General features: G+C 41.1%; 1 protein-coding gene across 1 annotated transcript in view; it reads left to right on the top strand.

Moving 5' to 3' along the window:
• The window catches only part of LOC311490313 (glucosidase 2 subunit beta-like), a 134,858-nt gene that overhangs the window by 84,776 nt on the left and 33,579 nt on the right, over window positions 1-16,503 (top strand). The window contains exons 11-12 of the mRNA XM_084547739.1: window positions 2,336-2,405; window positions 4,006-4,095. Of these exons, the coding sequence (XP_084403865.1) occupies window positions 2,336-2,405; window positions 4,006-4,095 (160 nt within the window). The remainder of the gene's footprint in view (window positions 1-2,335; window positions 2,406-4,005; window positions 4,096-16,503) is intronic.

A 16,503-nucleotide genomic window follows, 5' to 3' on the forward strand; every position in this document is an offset into this window, starting at 1 on the left:
AAGGCTATTGGAAATCACCGTGTATTATGGACCCTGCACCTTATGATAAAAAATGTATTGTTTGTTTTCACACATACAGTCTGTTTGGATATTTTTATGGGTGTAATCACTATTTTCAAAAAAAATTATAAATCAAAGATGCTTCATTTAAATATATTTGTGCAGGTGTCACTTTAATAAGAATGGATTTCAGAAATGTAACGCTTGGGAAGTGCATAATGCAAACTAGCTACGGCTCATTTTGATTATCGGTTCATCTGAAAAGTCAGAAAACCGCAACAAAACCCGTTTATCGTTCTTTTTCAGATCCCACAGTGATCACATTTTTGGATTTTGAGTTTATGGTGACATGTGCTGAGATAAAACACTGATAAAGAAGCGGAACGATATTTAGATTACCCAGTGGATCAAATGATGACATGTTACACTTGTAGTGAAGAACTCGCAGTGAATCATCAATTAACCTTTGGTACCGGGGCTACTGAGCTTTGTTTTTGGACGATATTTGACCCTAGCTACTGAAGATGATGGAGTATTTATCTGCTAATGGTTCACCCACGCAGGTTTTTATCTGACCAGCGCTCAAAGGAATTAGTATGTGAATGTTCTCCGTCATCAGGGTCATGGCCTATCTAAAAGACAGAGCTAAAACTAAGGCATCTGGACTTGTTTTTAAAGATATTTCACCACTCACCGAAGCAACTTCTTAAGTTCCGGCAAGGACCTAAGCTTCTTGGGCCTCATGGGAATTGAAGATGTCACACTTTGTGACTGGTGTGAGTGGTGAAACATCTTCAAGAAAACTCAAACTCAACAAGTCCAGTTGCTTTAGCTCAGTTTTTTAGTGAAACAGAAGTATTTGTTTGCCTTCCATGATGTGGACAGAAACATGATTCCATATGAACCCTTGGACCTGGCATTCGTGTGGATGCTATGTATACATGTAGCACCCACCTAGATCAGACCAGGTACCCCCACCCCATAGCAGTGACACTCCTTGATGGCAGCAGCCATCCCCAGCAGGATGCAGCCTGACACAGGCACACACACAAAAACGGTTTAGGAACAACTCAAAAGAAAAAACATGAAGAACAGCACAAGGTGTTGACCTGGCCTCCAAATTCACTGGACACCAAATTGATCAAGTATCTGTGGGATGATCCATAGAGGCCCCTCCCCTCAAAGGCCCCCACTAACAACATTCTGTTACCAGACACCACAGGACACCCTCAGAAGGCCCATGTCCATTCTCTGATGAGTCACAACTGTTTTGGAGGCACAAGGGAGACCTAAATTAAGACATTCATATTATAATATAATACTGTAATTTGCTACTGCTATGGTTCGCCCACAACCTCAGAATCGGAAAAATAGCAGTAGCAAATTACAGGTAAACAACCCGACCGTGGCGGGTGCGCGTGGCGATCAGAGATGACATCATCCAGGTCAGAAGACATCATCCGGGGTCTGTTGGTCAATCTAAAGACCCCGGATGATGATAACATGTAACTCCGGACTCAACGGGGAATAGCACTAGCGTATCATAACAAAATATTGGTGAAATGAACGGGTCTCGGTGCCCCATTCACTCCCACTATATGGATATATGCAGATCTAAATATCTCCCGAAGGACTAGAAATTACACAAAAGTTATGTAGGTGAGTAAACAATCGTATTTTATGCCAGAAATAAGGTCCAGGTTGTAAAAAACAGTAGTTCCCCTTTAAGTCATAATGTTATGCTGGATCGGTGTATGTGCAAGTGTGAATGTAAAGGAAACACGGCCCATTGTCATATGTCATATGGTTCACTAATGCCAAGGTGCCTGTAGTGTATGTCAATGCTTTATTGTCTCCAAGTGGCAAAAAAAAATTTGTAGAGAGACTTTCCAGGATACTTCAATCAGTAGAATATACAAATGATAGTGTCGCACATATAGACTGTCGCTCACAATTTCACTACATTTCTTGTTCTGTTTACCTGTCACAATCATTTAGAGTTTGATGAGTCGATCAGTCTTGGAACACATCAATGTGACAAACGGGAGACGCACAGTTAATCTCCGTGGCCACCTCTGCTCTCGCACGCCCTCCGACTTCTGTTCTCCCTCAGTCTCCGTTAACACAATTGTCAGTGTGAAGAGACTAATAAGCCTGCCTTTCGGCGCTCGCAGCACCTGAAAATAGCAGTTTTCTGTTTATATGCAGCCGCCTTGCTCCTCTTGCAGTCCTGGATAAACCAGCCTATATTAAGAACCCACTGTTTGGCAACACACAGCTGCTGAGGTGCAACAACTCCGCATTGTTAATTTGTCTGACCTTTTGTTTTGTCTAGCTGCCGAGTGGGAGGCTACCAATCTGAAGAAGGTAGAAGAAGCCTATGAGACAGTCAACATGGAAATAAGGTAAGAAAAGGAGGCTTCTGTTTGTCGCATCCTTTGCGGCTAAGCCCTGAACATCTTTTTCTCTTTGTGCGGATGAAGCGCTTCCTCGTTGGCGTTGGAAGCGGGGCAGCGTGGCGTCTAACCGCGCCTTAAAATAGATTCCATCCTCCTGCGCCGAAGTAGAACGGAAAGCCGCGCAGTGGTGAATTTGCACCGTGCGGTACCTAGGGCTAATTTTAATGAAGAAAAACAAACGCTATTGGTTTCCTCCTGTGCTCTGCTGGGTAGGCCTCTGCTCAACTTGAGCTGAAGCGCATGAGCTCGGGTATGAATTTTGAAAGTAGACCAAATTAGAGTGAAGTTGTTTTGTGTTAAAGGGGGGAAAAAAAATTATATCCTGTCAACAACGAAACCAGCTGCACACTTTATATCATAATATTTCCACCCAGACGTGAGCTCATTAGCTATAAACTGACGCTGCTGTATTAGTTTAAACCACTTATTACTCTTTAAATGTATACAGTTACAGTATAGCATTTATACAACAGCTGAGACAAGCATGAGCAGGTCTGGATTCATGCTTTTACTCCCTCTCTGATGTCTCCACTGAGGCAGCCAGTAGTAGTTGATAAGTAGCCTCTGTGGCCCTTAGGCCTGCAAACTGTTCATTACTGTATGGAGAGAGGAGAGCCAGCTACAGAGAGGGCAGTTACCGAAAGGTCAAGATTTTTTTCACCCTAAACGTAGCATGCATGAGGGGGAAAAACAGCAAAAAGAAGCTGGCGTGACTACTGCTCTATTTTTTTTTTCCCCCCCCCTCTCCCACCTTGCTTTTAATTGCCCCGGGTCAAATTCCTCATCATCATTTATGCTGAAGCACTAGATATGGATTTTCTCCCCCATGTCCTCCTCGGGCTTTATCACTGTGTGGATATTAGTGCATTCGTGTCTACATATCTTTTGGTCCCAATGTGAAATTAAAGCCTCTTCCTTATTAGTTCATGCATTTTATGCAGGAAAGAGCAATTTCCACCAAAACCGGCTGAATGCTGTGACCTCCGTGCGAGCGGTTACGCAACCTGCCTCGCTCCTCTGACCCAGAACCATCTCCGATCTCCACCCTACCTTATCAACCTCAAGGGGAGCCGTCGCCCTCCCTAAACATTTGTTAACCCGATTAGCAATTCTGGGTTATGAATATGGAGATGAGGGCCCGCGCGCTCTTAAGAAACAGAGCTCGCTCGCCTTATTCGGCCGATTAGCGAAGAAGAGCGGCCCTCACCAGCTCAGATAATTGGAGACACTGCATAGAAATGGGCTTTTATGGGGGCCACCTCATCAACACGCCATCCGCGAAGTCAGTCACTAACGTAAGCGAGGAAAATAAAGCTACGCTGTCAGCACGCTTCTGAGTCATCCAGAAGTTATTAAAGCAGCTACTCTGGGACTTACAACAAACTACACTCACCCACGACTATTTTTTATGTATTAAAGAGCATGTGTGCTATGTCGTGCTGCAGATTTTGTACAAAAACCATGGAAGTGATCATGTTTTGCATCTGAAATTATTTGCTTAAATCATATATAATGAAAATCTCCATCCTGTGATTGGTTTCCTCAGTGATCTACGAAGGATGCTTGCCATAGACTACGGAACAGACTGGGAGTTTCTGTTTTTGAACAGCCAGTGTTACAAGCTGAAAGTATACGAGTAAGTACTGACAGAATTTTCATCACTTTTTGGATTTCTATGCATATTTTGTCTGACATCGTTATGGAAACTAATACTTAAATGTGTGGTTGCGTACAAAAGTATGCCTTCCCTGTAATAATTTCTTACAAAAACTGTCAGAAAAGTACATGTTCAAGGTTGTGAAGCGTTAAAGCTTTTAATAGTTACGTCTGCTTCCAACAATGGAAACCATACGGAGCAGTTACCAGCGCCTTACCCGTGCCCTGTAGGTAGGAATAAAACGGTTTTAAAGAACAAAATGAACGTTAACCAGAAGCCGGACTCCATCTTATTTTGCGCCACCTCGCTAAAACAAATCCCGGGTCTATCAAACGCGAAGCATCTTAGCAAAGACCCACCATTTAAGGTGGATAATTTGTGAGCTCCAAGTCATCCTGGAGAAGCCGAGCAGCTAAATCAACTAAATTTAATCAACAGAATGAGCTTCTTTTACTCTCTCCCGCTGCATCCCTATGGCCCCTGCTGGGGTAGAATCTGTTCTCCTCAGGATTGCTTGCCAGCTGGAGCTTTAGAAGCCTGTGGGTGGTTGCAGTTTTGAAAGAAAATTATCTGAGATCTGCACTATGAGATCTGCACTGCAAATACATCTTTCAGACATCCTTGGAATCAGTGGTTTTCCCATGCCCTTATACGCCAGTGTGATTTGTTTGCTTGGTTTGCCATTTAGGAGGCAGAATCTGAAAAGCAGAGATGCGGTTCTTGTACGTAAGCCAGAGAAATCTATTGCAGGGTCTTTGCTGTTGTACAATATTGGATAACAATGCTGCACATTGCTTGCGAGGTGGATTAAATCTTTTTGATGCGGGGATGGAGAGCTGGCTCCTCTGATATTGGTTGTCCTTAACTTATGGAAATGCAAAAGACATAAATGCGAGTTTATACAAGAGCCGACTAGCCAAGACCAGCTAGCAAAACCAAGAGAGCATTGCTTAGCATTTCTGACTGACTAGCTAGTTTATTTAGCTTCTTATTAACATATTTTGTTGTGAGGTTACATTATCAATGTTGCATTAAAATTACTGTTCATCCACTGAGTCTCTTGGGAACTCCAGCAACCCTGGTCCAGCTCGCTATCTAAGGTAGATATTAGGTTTACTAACCCATTGCTTAGTCTGAGCACTGTAAGCTTTCCTTAATGAAATTTTTCCATTTTTCCAAATATGAATAAAAAGCACAAGCGTAACCTTCGTCTTGCGCGTCCAGTTACGCGGGATCCAACAGCTAAACAGGCTTATGTTGGAACGTACCGACAGTCTTCCACGGTTCTTCTGTTGCGGTGGAAGTTTCTGTTGAGAAATGAGAAATCTGCACACTCTGGCCTTTCAGTGTGTTTAATTCAGCATCTGCAGATGGGATCACAGCACAGAGAAAAGCATCAAGCATCGTTGATGGTGGTAAAATGAGCGGCGTGTTCACAAAAGAGGTTTATTTTTATACCCCCTATCTGCTGAAGGTCACATTGTTCACTCCTTTCCAGCTCCCTCCACCCCCTTCAATCATATTTGGACCAGCTCCTCACTTCAGTGTGGTTTCTTTAACTTCATCAGGGATTATCATTTAAGTAACTAATTAAAAAGTGAGTCAGAATTTACAATTAACTCAAGGAGTTTAGGAGCTGGGCTAAGACCACCAGAGGTTTTTGGTCGATTTATCCCCCAAATAATCCCTCCCAACAATCGGAGGAGAAAACCGGTTGGGACATCACTCAGTCCGAGGTACCGAGGTTTATTTAGCCCTTGTAATCTGAAGGTTTACACATCCGCTCCGAAACCCACTGAACCGTTCGCAGACTCATGGACTCCACCCAAAGCATGTTTGATCATTACGATTTAAAATCTGTCCGACTGCTATCACAGTGGCCAATGAGAAGCACCTTTACAAAGCCACGGTCAGGCGGCTGCAAAAATTCTAGCCCTGTGGCTAACGTTAGCTAGCATTCTACCTTTGACCATTAAAAAAGACTGCCCTCCGTTTCCTGCTGAAGATTAGATGCTCTGTGTGTTGACAGTATTTTGTCATCCACACTCATTTAGCCTCTTGCTTTATTCCAACTGCAAAGTTTTGCCAAGTTGCATCAAATTAGTGGGCTCTGTTTTGTTTACATGTGTCTCCAACTGAAATTGAGGCTGTGCATTCGGTGCTTCCTGATCTTGCGCTGTAATCTAAATTAAATCTTGTAGAGTGTGCGAGTTTAAGACTGGAGAGAAGGATATGTTTAAAGTTTCTACTTAAGAGCCTGATTTAACCTGATTTTAAATTAGATAGGTTTAATTAAGTCCTGTAGTCTGATGTGTTAATGTTCTTAATCTTCTAGCTGTACAACCATACTGTATTTTTATGAACACTATAAAACTTTTTTTTGTGTCAGAAATGAACAGACATAGCCAAAACTATTTAAAAAATAACCATACATAAAATATTTGTAACTTTAGGTCTAGATGTATTAAGTAACTTTTTTCCACCCATGCTGTGCTCTGTTACATTTCTTTCCCTGGCCTATTGGCATCATACACTCCAAGTTATTTCTCATCCTTCAAATCACTGAAGAGCACAATATCCACCAGCGTCAACTCAGCTGAAGGTCCTTTGACCTACCCGCACCCTCTCAGCAGTGTACCAGTTCCCCTCCCTGCCCCCCTTTATCCTTGCTGTTCGCCTTGAACCGTGATCCTGAAAAGAGATGACATTGACAGACACATAAACCAACGGCTTTCTATAGCTTTCCCTCCCATGCCCTCCAGTAGCAAAGTAGCAGAGCTACAGTTCGTCTCCAATAATGGAACGGAATCTCTCACTTCTCTTTCCAGCTTCTTGATCATCGGTTGAAACCATCTTAAATCCGCCCTCCCTGGTGTTTAGATCTCTCACTTTTGATTAAATTGCTCCCTCCTTTTTTTTTTCTCTCTCTCTCTCTTGAGTGGCAGCCAATATCGCAGATAAGTGCCTGAAGCCATAAAAGTTTGCTGTGCTGAAACGCTGATCTTTAATATAACTAATAGCTGTGCGTTATTTAAATGAATAGAATTCCACTGGTGCTCGTGTGGCAGGAAAACGGTTTCAAATGAAACCAGAAGAGGATCATTTGATAAGAAAAACAAGTGTACAGCTCAGTGTGGAAATAGTTGGTTTTAAAGGAAACTCACAGCAGCTGGAATTTACCATGTTTACTTTTGCACCGTGTGCTAAACCTGTCGACGTTAAAAGCGCGTTTCATTCCCGTCTGAGGATGTCAGCTGAGATTTCTACTTTTGTCTCCTCTTTTTTGCACCTCCTTGTTGAGTTATTTCCTCCGCATTGCTTCTTCCTTGCCTCATGATGGTGTGAATCACTTCTGCAAACTTGGGCTTGAAGGCCCCTCTTGTTTGTCCAGGGGAGGAAAAAAAATATATAATTGCATTGGTTTCAAAGTGGAAGAAAAAGCAGCCTTTTGTTGTTGAACACTTTCAAGTGGAATGATTAACGGCAAGATTAGAAGCTAAATGCTGCGTAGTAGCACTCCACACATTGCCTCCTCATCAGTTTTTCTAAAGACCATAAACAACATGAATAAAAGCTTAGAGAGGTGCTTATTCCTGGTGTATTATCTTTTAATGGCATTTATTGGTACACTTTCAAGCACCTCTCTGCAGGCCAGCGTCGCCTATTTTGTTTTTTTTTACACATTCAAACTAGTCACATCCAAAAATTCACCCTTTAAAAATCTGCGTATTTCCCCTTAAATGGTCTTTAGGGTGCTGCTGGGGCCTCATCACGAGTCGGGAATTTAAAACTCAGGCTTCTGCCAGTGAATCAGAAATAAGCTTGGCAATTCAGTCAACACAGCCTGGCACAGCATGAAGGGAGACACCCCATAATGAGTTCTCAGAGGCGGAGTCCCTACCTACAGCAGAGTCTAATATTCCTCCTGTGGATTTGTTGACACTCCTCAAAGCAACTTAAATCGAAGGGCCGTGATTTATGCAAGACTGTCAGGTCAGATTGACTCAGCCTCCGCTCTCGTGTCATTAGAAAGTACAGCACTTCAGTGAGTCATGCCTGCCACTGTGGTTCAGCTTTGACAGAGAAGAGAGAAGGATAACGCAGCACAAGTGACACTTCCAACTGTCTGTAGAACATCACATGGCCTTAACAGTGCACTGGGCGCTTCGAGGGAAGAAAGAGACTCCGTCAGGATAGCCTAGAGGGAGCTGTTTCAAATTGGATCTAAACCGCGGAAAGGCGGGTGGCATGGAGGCCTAGATGTGTCTGCAGAGAGCAACATGGAAATGAAGAGCCATATAGATTTATGAAGTAGATTTCATAACAGCTGTGGAAGGAATACTGTCTCGTTGCAGATGGGTTCTGACAGGACCGCTGGGCTCTTTAGACAGTAAGCTATTCGCTTTCTGCCCGTGGACATCATGTATTGTTAGAAGTGGAGAAATTTCTGTGAGCATCTCACTGCAAATGCAACTTGTAGTGGTCTTGGGAGCATTTCAGTTTTCTGGATGTGAGAATGAATAATTAAAACACAAACTTAGCTTTCGGTATTAATGTAATTTACTCTGCCCATCTACTGAACGAAGCATGAATGCTTATTACAGACTAATATAATGAAGAAAGAAAGAAGGGCACAGCTACACGAGCACAAACGAAATGAAAACCTTGCTGTCGCTGGTTTATCAGGGGGACGTAAAGACAGGAAGTCTGGTTAACCGTAATTGGAGTGCTGTTAAAATCAGCGGTCGTGCTGTGGCAGCTGCACATGCAGGCCCGTGTCTTAGAGCGTAAACACTTTGTCACACACACATAGCTTTCAAATTATGATAGATGTGGCTCAGGCCCTGTTGTCAAATTAAAGCATGAAATTTAACATTACTCTTAGAGAGCTGCTCAGGCAATTAATTAACTTCCAAAGGTCACGTTTGGTCAATTGCCTGCTTTAAGATATGCATTATAATGTGTCAAAATTCACAGTGGTAAAGGTTTTGTTTTTAATAAAATTGTAAATTAAAACTTTGCATATTGAAGAAAAGAAGATTTTATATCATTTTTTTATTATTTCATGTGGCTTTAATTAATTCTTTGTATTCACTATGAATCACATGGAACAGGTTGGACTCCCTCGGAGTGCTATGGAGCATTATACAGTCCTTCAGCTCGTTGGTTTGGTTTTCCACTCTGTAGCTTTGCTGTTTTGGTTTAGTCTCGCAGCTTTTTTTTATTTTCATTCATGTTCCAAAAAGCTGGATGTATGCCATGTATTCATCTCTAAACAGCAGACACACAAACTCAGCATGTAGCTAGTGGAGTATTTAGCAGAGACATTATTTTTATAAATAGGGGTTCAAAAGTTCTCATCTTTGATATATATATATTTTTTTATATAACAAACACTGATTTGTGGCAAGGTTTGGACCGAGTTCAGAAATGACACTCCTGTTCAGTTAAGTACAGCTAGTTGACTTCATAGTAAACCAGGATTTCCCATACAATGTTAATACTGCGGCAGCCTGCCAGGGTCTAATGTACTCTGCCATGGTCTCATAACAAATGGGAAATATTGCAATATGCACGTTTCAAACAACGCTGTGCTTGAGTTGTTTTTCCTGTTGCTCCCCAAAGCCGTCTCCACAAACACCGGTCGTTCACCTGCTCTGTGCTCATTTAACCTGACGGAGGTTCGGCACGGCACGGTCAACTCACATAGCATGTGACGCTAACTGTGTTTGTCACTACCAAAAAAAATTTATGTTAACAACACTTTTTAAACCCCAATGTTTGCACTCTTGACTTTAGACCATGGATATTTACAATTATTTAAAGAGAGTTGGTCAAAACCCGAAGGAAACGACTCCAGGCTCAATGTAAACTAGCTAAACTTTATAAGCGCTAGCTAGAACTAGCTAAACTTTATAAGCACTAGCTAGAACTAGCTTAACTTTATAAGTGCTAGCTAGAACTAGCTAAACTTTATAAGCGCTAGCTAGAACTAGCTAAACTTTATAAGCACTAGCTAGAACTAGCTAAACTTTATAAGCACTAGCTAGAACTAGCTTAACTTTATAAGTGCTAGCTAGAACTAGCTAAACATTATAAGCGCTAGCTAGAACTAGCTAAACTTTATAAGCACTAGCTAGAACTAGCTAAACTTTGTAAGTGCCAGCTAGAACTAGCAAAACTTTATAAGTGCTAGCTAGAACTAGCTAAACTTTATGAGCGCTAGCTAGCAAAGTTAGATTGAAAGTCATCTGTACTATAAATTTGATATATTCGTGATACTCTATTTAATGTTACATACATTTGTCCATAGAATGCCACATCTCAAAAGCTTATGTTTAGTATTCATATATATGAACTGCACAGACTGCTGCTCTTTGTCACTAAATCCAATATCCGCGTTATTACGGTAATTTAAAGACGGACTGATGGAAAACTCATAATCTTATTCTATGTGTCATATACTGGTGAAGGAAAGTCCCACACTTCTCCACGAAACAGCTGTTGAGTCAACTGTCCAATTACCATTGGACCCTTGAAAAGAGAGGGCTAAATATATAAGAGCTAAACCCTTGATCCAGTTTAGATGAGTACCCTTAAATTAAAGCTGTAGGCCCATATCCATGTGTAAATGTGAATATGATTTGATAAACAGCCAGACAACAAGAACTTTCCAAAAATGTATTGATCTAACTGTATTTCTGGAGGTGTTACTGTAAGTTTGTAAAATACTCAGTCCCCTTAATGTTTGGCGAAGGGATGCTGAGAAATACAGTTTATTTTCCGGTTGAATCTCTGCCTTCCTCTCTCAATTGTGACTCAACAAGGCCTTTGGCTGTCAGGATGCTGGTCTCTTCCTGTCAGCAAGCGAACTCACGTGGAGATTCTGCCCAGTCCCCAGCAGGGGTGGCCATCTGAAGTAGCGCAAAGTTTTCCGTGGGTCCAGTAGACCTGTGAGCTGGCAGAGGGTGCATGTGTGTCTGGTGGGGTCATAAATTCGTCACATCTCATCGGTCTTTGTTATGTTGCCAACTTTATGGCCAGATAAGTGGGCAGCGAGTGGAGCGTCCGTGGGTTGGTTGTGTGGAAACAGTCGACTTTGTGTAGATCTTTTGTTGGTCTCGGCTTGTTACAGCACACCAAGACTTCCTGTTTTTTAAAGTCGGAGTGAGATGACTTGGATCCAAGTTAATCATCGTTACTGTTGTTGTTCAAGGCCTACTTTGTTAGAGCTTTGCCAACTGTGCTTGCTGTTGCACAGGCATTTTCACTCCACTCTAAAACACCAAATCTTGCCACCAAAACTAGCGCCGCAATTATGCTAAATTTCCTCAGCGTGGTAGAAACCATGAACCAACAGTGGACTTATAACTACACAGTACATTACGGGGGTTTGACACACGGGTTAAATATAAAATGAGTACCAAGACTTTGATTTTTAATTTGGCGACCTGCTGCATTTTATTTAACTCAGCATATCTGTTGCAATCCAAGATAATAATAATTGTCATGAGAATATGATATACTGCAATCAAGAAACGTTTTCCTCCTTGTGGTCACATTGTTAACGTAATTCAGATTGCAATCAGAAGTTGGAGGTGGTTACATGAGGCATTTATATTCTGACTGGGATAATACTCAGGTCATTTGCGTCTATGTAAACGCAACAAATGTTGATTCATGCAGACAAAGACATTCACATAATCCAGGGATAGAACCAGGCTCAAAGATAAAAAAGAGACAACTATAATTTTGAATAGCAGTCTGAACTAAAACCGTCAAACAAATCTCTGATCCTTAACTGAGGGACCCAGGAGAGAATTGAGCATCAAGTGTAAATGAATAAAAACCCAAAAGAAAGACAACAAAGTGTCCCGGTGTATGAAAATTACAGTCCCTCTGTTAAGCGGTGTTTATCTTATACTTATTTTCATGCTGTGTCTCATTTGCAGCTCCTGCTGTGGCAACCTGAACCTCCGAGCAAGATCCACCGAGTTTATCTTATCTAATCAAATCTAATATGAGCTAATTCGGCAACTGTAAGAACTCCAGTGAAAGTGTAATTGCCTACACAAATGTTTTTCTTTCAGATGGTGTGTTGTGATGAGTTGTTCCCACTCTGCTACTTAGCAGTGCAGCCTGTATGAACAATGACTGCCTTTCAATAGCTCCACGACATTGTGGTTGACATGAAACTTAAAGCTACAACACACATTATGGACTTCTGGGTCCACGGTTTCAGTTTTTGGAAAGCAATAATTACAACAAGTTGCATCTGGTCTTGTTTGTAGCAGTTACACACAGCTTGAAGGATACGTCTTAGTAAACTCTGGCACATTGAGAATTATATAAGAATCAATCTCTTCGTCATATTCATTGTCACAGCAAGCAAAACCTGTTGCATAATCAAATGGGAATCAGCAGACTTTTATAAGTCAGATGTGAGAAGCTGAAAAGAACACGATTATCCCTGCGGTTAAAAGAGCCACCTTCTTCTGCCCTGTTTGTGGCTGCATTAGCTGTAATGGCTCCGGTCTACTAGCCTTGTTACCCAGAGCATTTTCTCCATGGAAATTGGGTCAAGACTTAAGAGCGTTTGACCCATTTAATAGTATGCATTTTGAGGAAGGGCAGCGGTGTGCCGTAAATTGGAGCAAATCGTTGAAATGTATCAGCCCCATCGATTTACTACCCCAGAACACCTATAATTGAGAGTGATATTTAACAGCCGGAGGAAGCACATCTTAACTTTTCACCCCGAACAAAGACATGATGTTGTGTTGTTCAAGTGTTCGGCGTGGAGAGAGAAAACAGGTCTGTAATAGGATGTAAATGTTCCATTTGAAAATGACTCTTTCAAATGTCAGATGATGAAATGCTCTATGAGCCATGGAGAGCAGAATTAGATTCAGGAACAAGAATAGCAGTCATTATGATGTTATGCCGTCACCTTTACAACAAAGACATTATGCCAAGTATGTATATTGACCAAACCCTCATCTTCTCTTGATCTTCCGCCGTCCGTCTCAGCCACAGAACAAATTCAGATTCATGTACTACAATCTGCCATGAAAAATAACTGCTCAAAAATAGTCTATTTATAGTATTTATCTGTGCATTTTAGAGCGCAGCTTCAAACTGGAACATTGACTGTGTTTACATGGACAATATTCCTTCAACCCGATTGAAGTCGTCCTAATTAGAGGTTCCAGCTTATGTAATGGATGCTAATTAAAGTGATCCGATAAGATGTTCGTGTTTACATGCCTCAAAACGTTTCGCCACCTACCCAAGTGGCTTCTTCGGATCCCCCACACAAGTTTGTTTTAGATAATGTACTTCCATACTAACAGTTGCAAACATTACCTGTAGACCTCAGTTTACCATGCGATGTTAACACTACGGCGGCCTGCGAGGGTCTGATTTACTCCGCCATGGTCTCGTAACAGATTGGAAATATTTTTGCACGATTCAAACAACATTGTGCTTGCGTTGTTTTTCCAATTGCCCATGAAAGCATCTCTCCCTGCAAACGCACCGGTCGCTCACCTGCTCTGTAATTTAACCTGACGGAGAAAACGGCACTCACGTAGCATGTCAAGCTATTTGTGTTGCTCACTAATGAAATTTTACGTTAGACGCCAGACGTTTGTGCTCTTGATTTTTTTAGACCATGGAGATTTACAATTATTTAAAGAGAGTTGGTTAAAACTGGAGGAAAAGACTCCAGACACGTGAACTAGCTTAAAGGGGAACTACTGTTTTTTACAACCTGGACCTTATTTCTGACATAAAATACGGTCGCTTACTCACCCATATAACTTTTGTGTAATTCGTATTCCTTCGGGAGATAATTAGATCAGCGTATATCCATATAGTGGGAGTGACTGGGGCACTGAAACGCAGCCTCTAAATTAAGCATTATCTGCCGCGAAACTTCATTTCACCAATATTTTGTTATCGTACGCTAGTGCTATTCCCCGTTGAGTCCGGAGTTAGCTGTTATCATTATCCGGGGTCTGTAGATTGACCTACTGACCCCGGATGATGTCTTCTGACCTGGATGATGTCGTCTCTGATATATATGTATATGGATATATGCAGATCTAAATGTCTCCCGAAGGAATACAAATTACACAAAAGTTATATGGGTGAGTAAACAACCGTATTTTATGCCAGAAATTAGGTCCAGGTTGTAAAAAAACAGTGGTTCCCCTTTAAATTTGTAAGCGCTAGCTAGCAAAGTTTGAAATTCAGCAGTTTTCTTAAAATACTTTTTTTCGCTGATACTTTAATTAATCTTACGTAAATTTGTCCATGGAATGCCACGTCTCAACAGCTTTATCTTTATTTATCGTTATTATGGTAATTTTAAAGATGGACTGATACAATACGCATGCTTTTATTTCATGTGTCATAAACTGTACATAATTTTTTTTTTTTAATAGTTGGGATACCATCATAATTCCCCCCACCCCTCCCCTGCAACCAGTCCTGGACAAACTGACAACTGACAGTCATTTAAAATGACAACTCGTCGATGATTTTCCTTTTAGTGGAATTAATTATTTAAAATAATTTGCAGATCTATTGACGTCCCTTAGGCGTTTGCAACATATATACATATTTTTTCTTTTTTCTGTTTGCCTCAGAGGGCTCTTTAGAGCTTAGCCTTGATGCCGCCCCACACTTCAGTAGCAGAGAAAGCACCACCTGTCAGTCTCTAATCTGGAACCCCTGATTCTAATAGTATGGATTTGAACGTGTCATGAATGTAGGTTGTACTTTTTTCTTCATGAACTGATTTATGACAGTGACTACTATAATTTGCACGCTGATGCAGAGGGGATCAAATGTTTTGCATGCTGAAAAAGTCAAGTTTCCTTTGCGGTCTATGTATTTGCTTCACAGTACAGCTCCTTTATATGAAGGCTCTCCACAAGATTTTGGAAGCTAGCCGCAGGGGGTTTGTTCTTTTTCAGCCCAAAGAGCATTAATGAAGTGAGCCGCTAATAGTGGGCTTTAAGTGCTGCTTTGAAGCGGGTGTTGAAGTGTTGAATAAGTTGTGGCCTGGGCAGTTTTTACTCACCAAAAAAATAAACTCTTTAGGACCTCATTTTAAAATAGTGCCGTCCAAAATAAAATGTTGTATTACAGCATTAAGCTCGATCTGTGTTGTTCAAAACAGATCCGTAGAACAACAAAAACGTCTGGTATTTGGTGTTGGTTGAAACCTTGGCTTTCGTCTTTGCCATCATTTCCGTTGTAATATTGTGTGTCAAACGTTACGCCCTGTTGTTCCTAGCTTGTCTCTTAAACGTGGACCTTATCGTGCAAACGGCAGAGTTGTGTTGAAGTGAGCTGGAGTGTTGTGCGAACAGATGTTTCGCGGTCGCTCTCTAAGCGTCTGATTGTTGGCTCGGTTCTTATTTTCACTTTTAATGTGGGAACTCTAATTATCACCTTAAGTTATGTTCAAGTAGACATAACACGTTTTTGTGTTAACAGCCATATTTTTGCACCTTTTGAGGAGAAAAAGGGAAAGAAGTACATTTTATTTTGAGCTAACTTGCCTCTTTGGGATTATTTGCATTCTGTATGTACTTTATATACACACACACACAATCAGTTTATGCGAGATTCAGTGAAAATAGGCACAATTTAAATTCTAACAAAACGAAAAACAAGATATATGTACCTGGGATTGCACTACTATCAAAACGCAATAATATCATAATTCAATTCACTGTATTTTGCCAGCCATTTAAAATAAAATACATTTATTTGTTGGGTTCCATCATCATCAAATCATCTACGTGTCTCAACCCCCAGATGGAAATGGCAGCAATAATATTGTAACCTCTCGAGAGATGAGAGCAGAGTGAAGGTTTAAATGATCTGCCAGAGGCTATTTGCCTCATTGGCCTCGGTGATGGCTCTAAAAACTAAATTGGCTTCAAGTTCGGTTTGTATTGTTCCCCCATTTTTTATTTTTTTTGCATTTAAATTGAGACATCGTTTGAAAGAGAGGGGCTCTTTCAGCCTGTATTATATCTTTTTTCTGCGTAATTTATGTGGGAAAGAGGTCTCTGCTGAGCCATCACCTTCCCTTTTTTGTGTCGTTTCTCTAAATCGAACATCATACGATATAAAATATGTCTCACTGTTGATCTCTGTTATGAACTGTGATGTATAAGACTACTTTTGTTTGTGTAGTTCTACCACAAATGGGTATTTGTACATTCTAACATTACTTCATGCGCCTGACTTCAGGGGTTAAGGATCATTATGAAGTTTACGTCAGTATTTTTAGTGAACTATGCCTTTTTCTGTTTATATATGAAAATAGCACAACTATTCTATCACCTTCCAAGTCTGTAGGTCAGT

This window comes from Chelon labrosus, assembly GCF_963514085.1.
Source record: "Chelon labrosus genome assembly, chromosome: 1".
In the NCBI taxonomy this organism is placed as follows: Eukaryota; Metazoa; Chordata; class Actinopteri; order Mugiliformes; family Mugilidae; genus Chelon; species Chelon labrosus.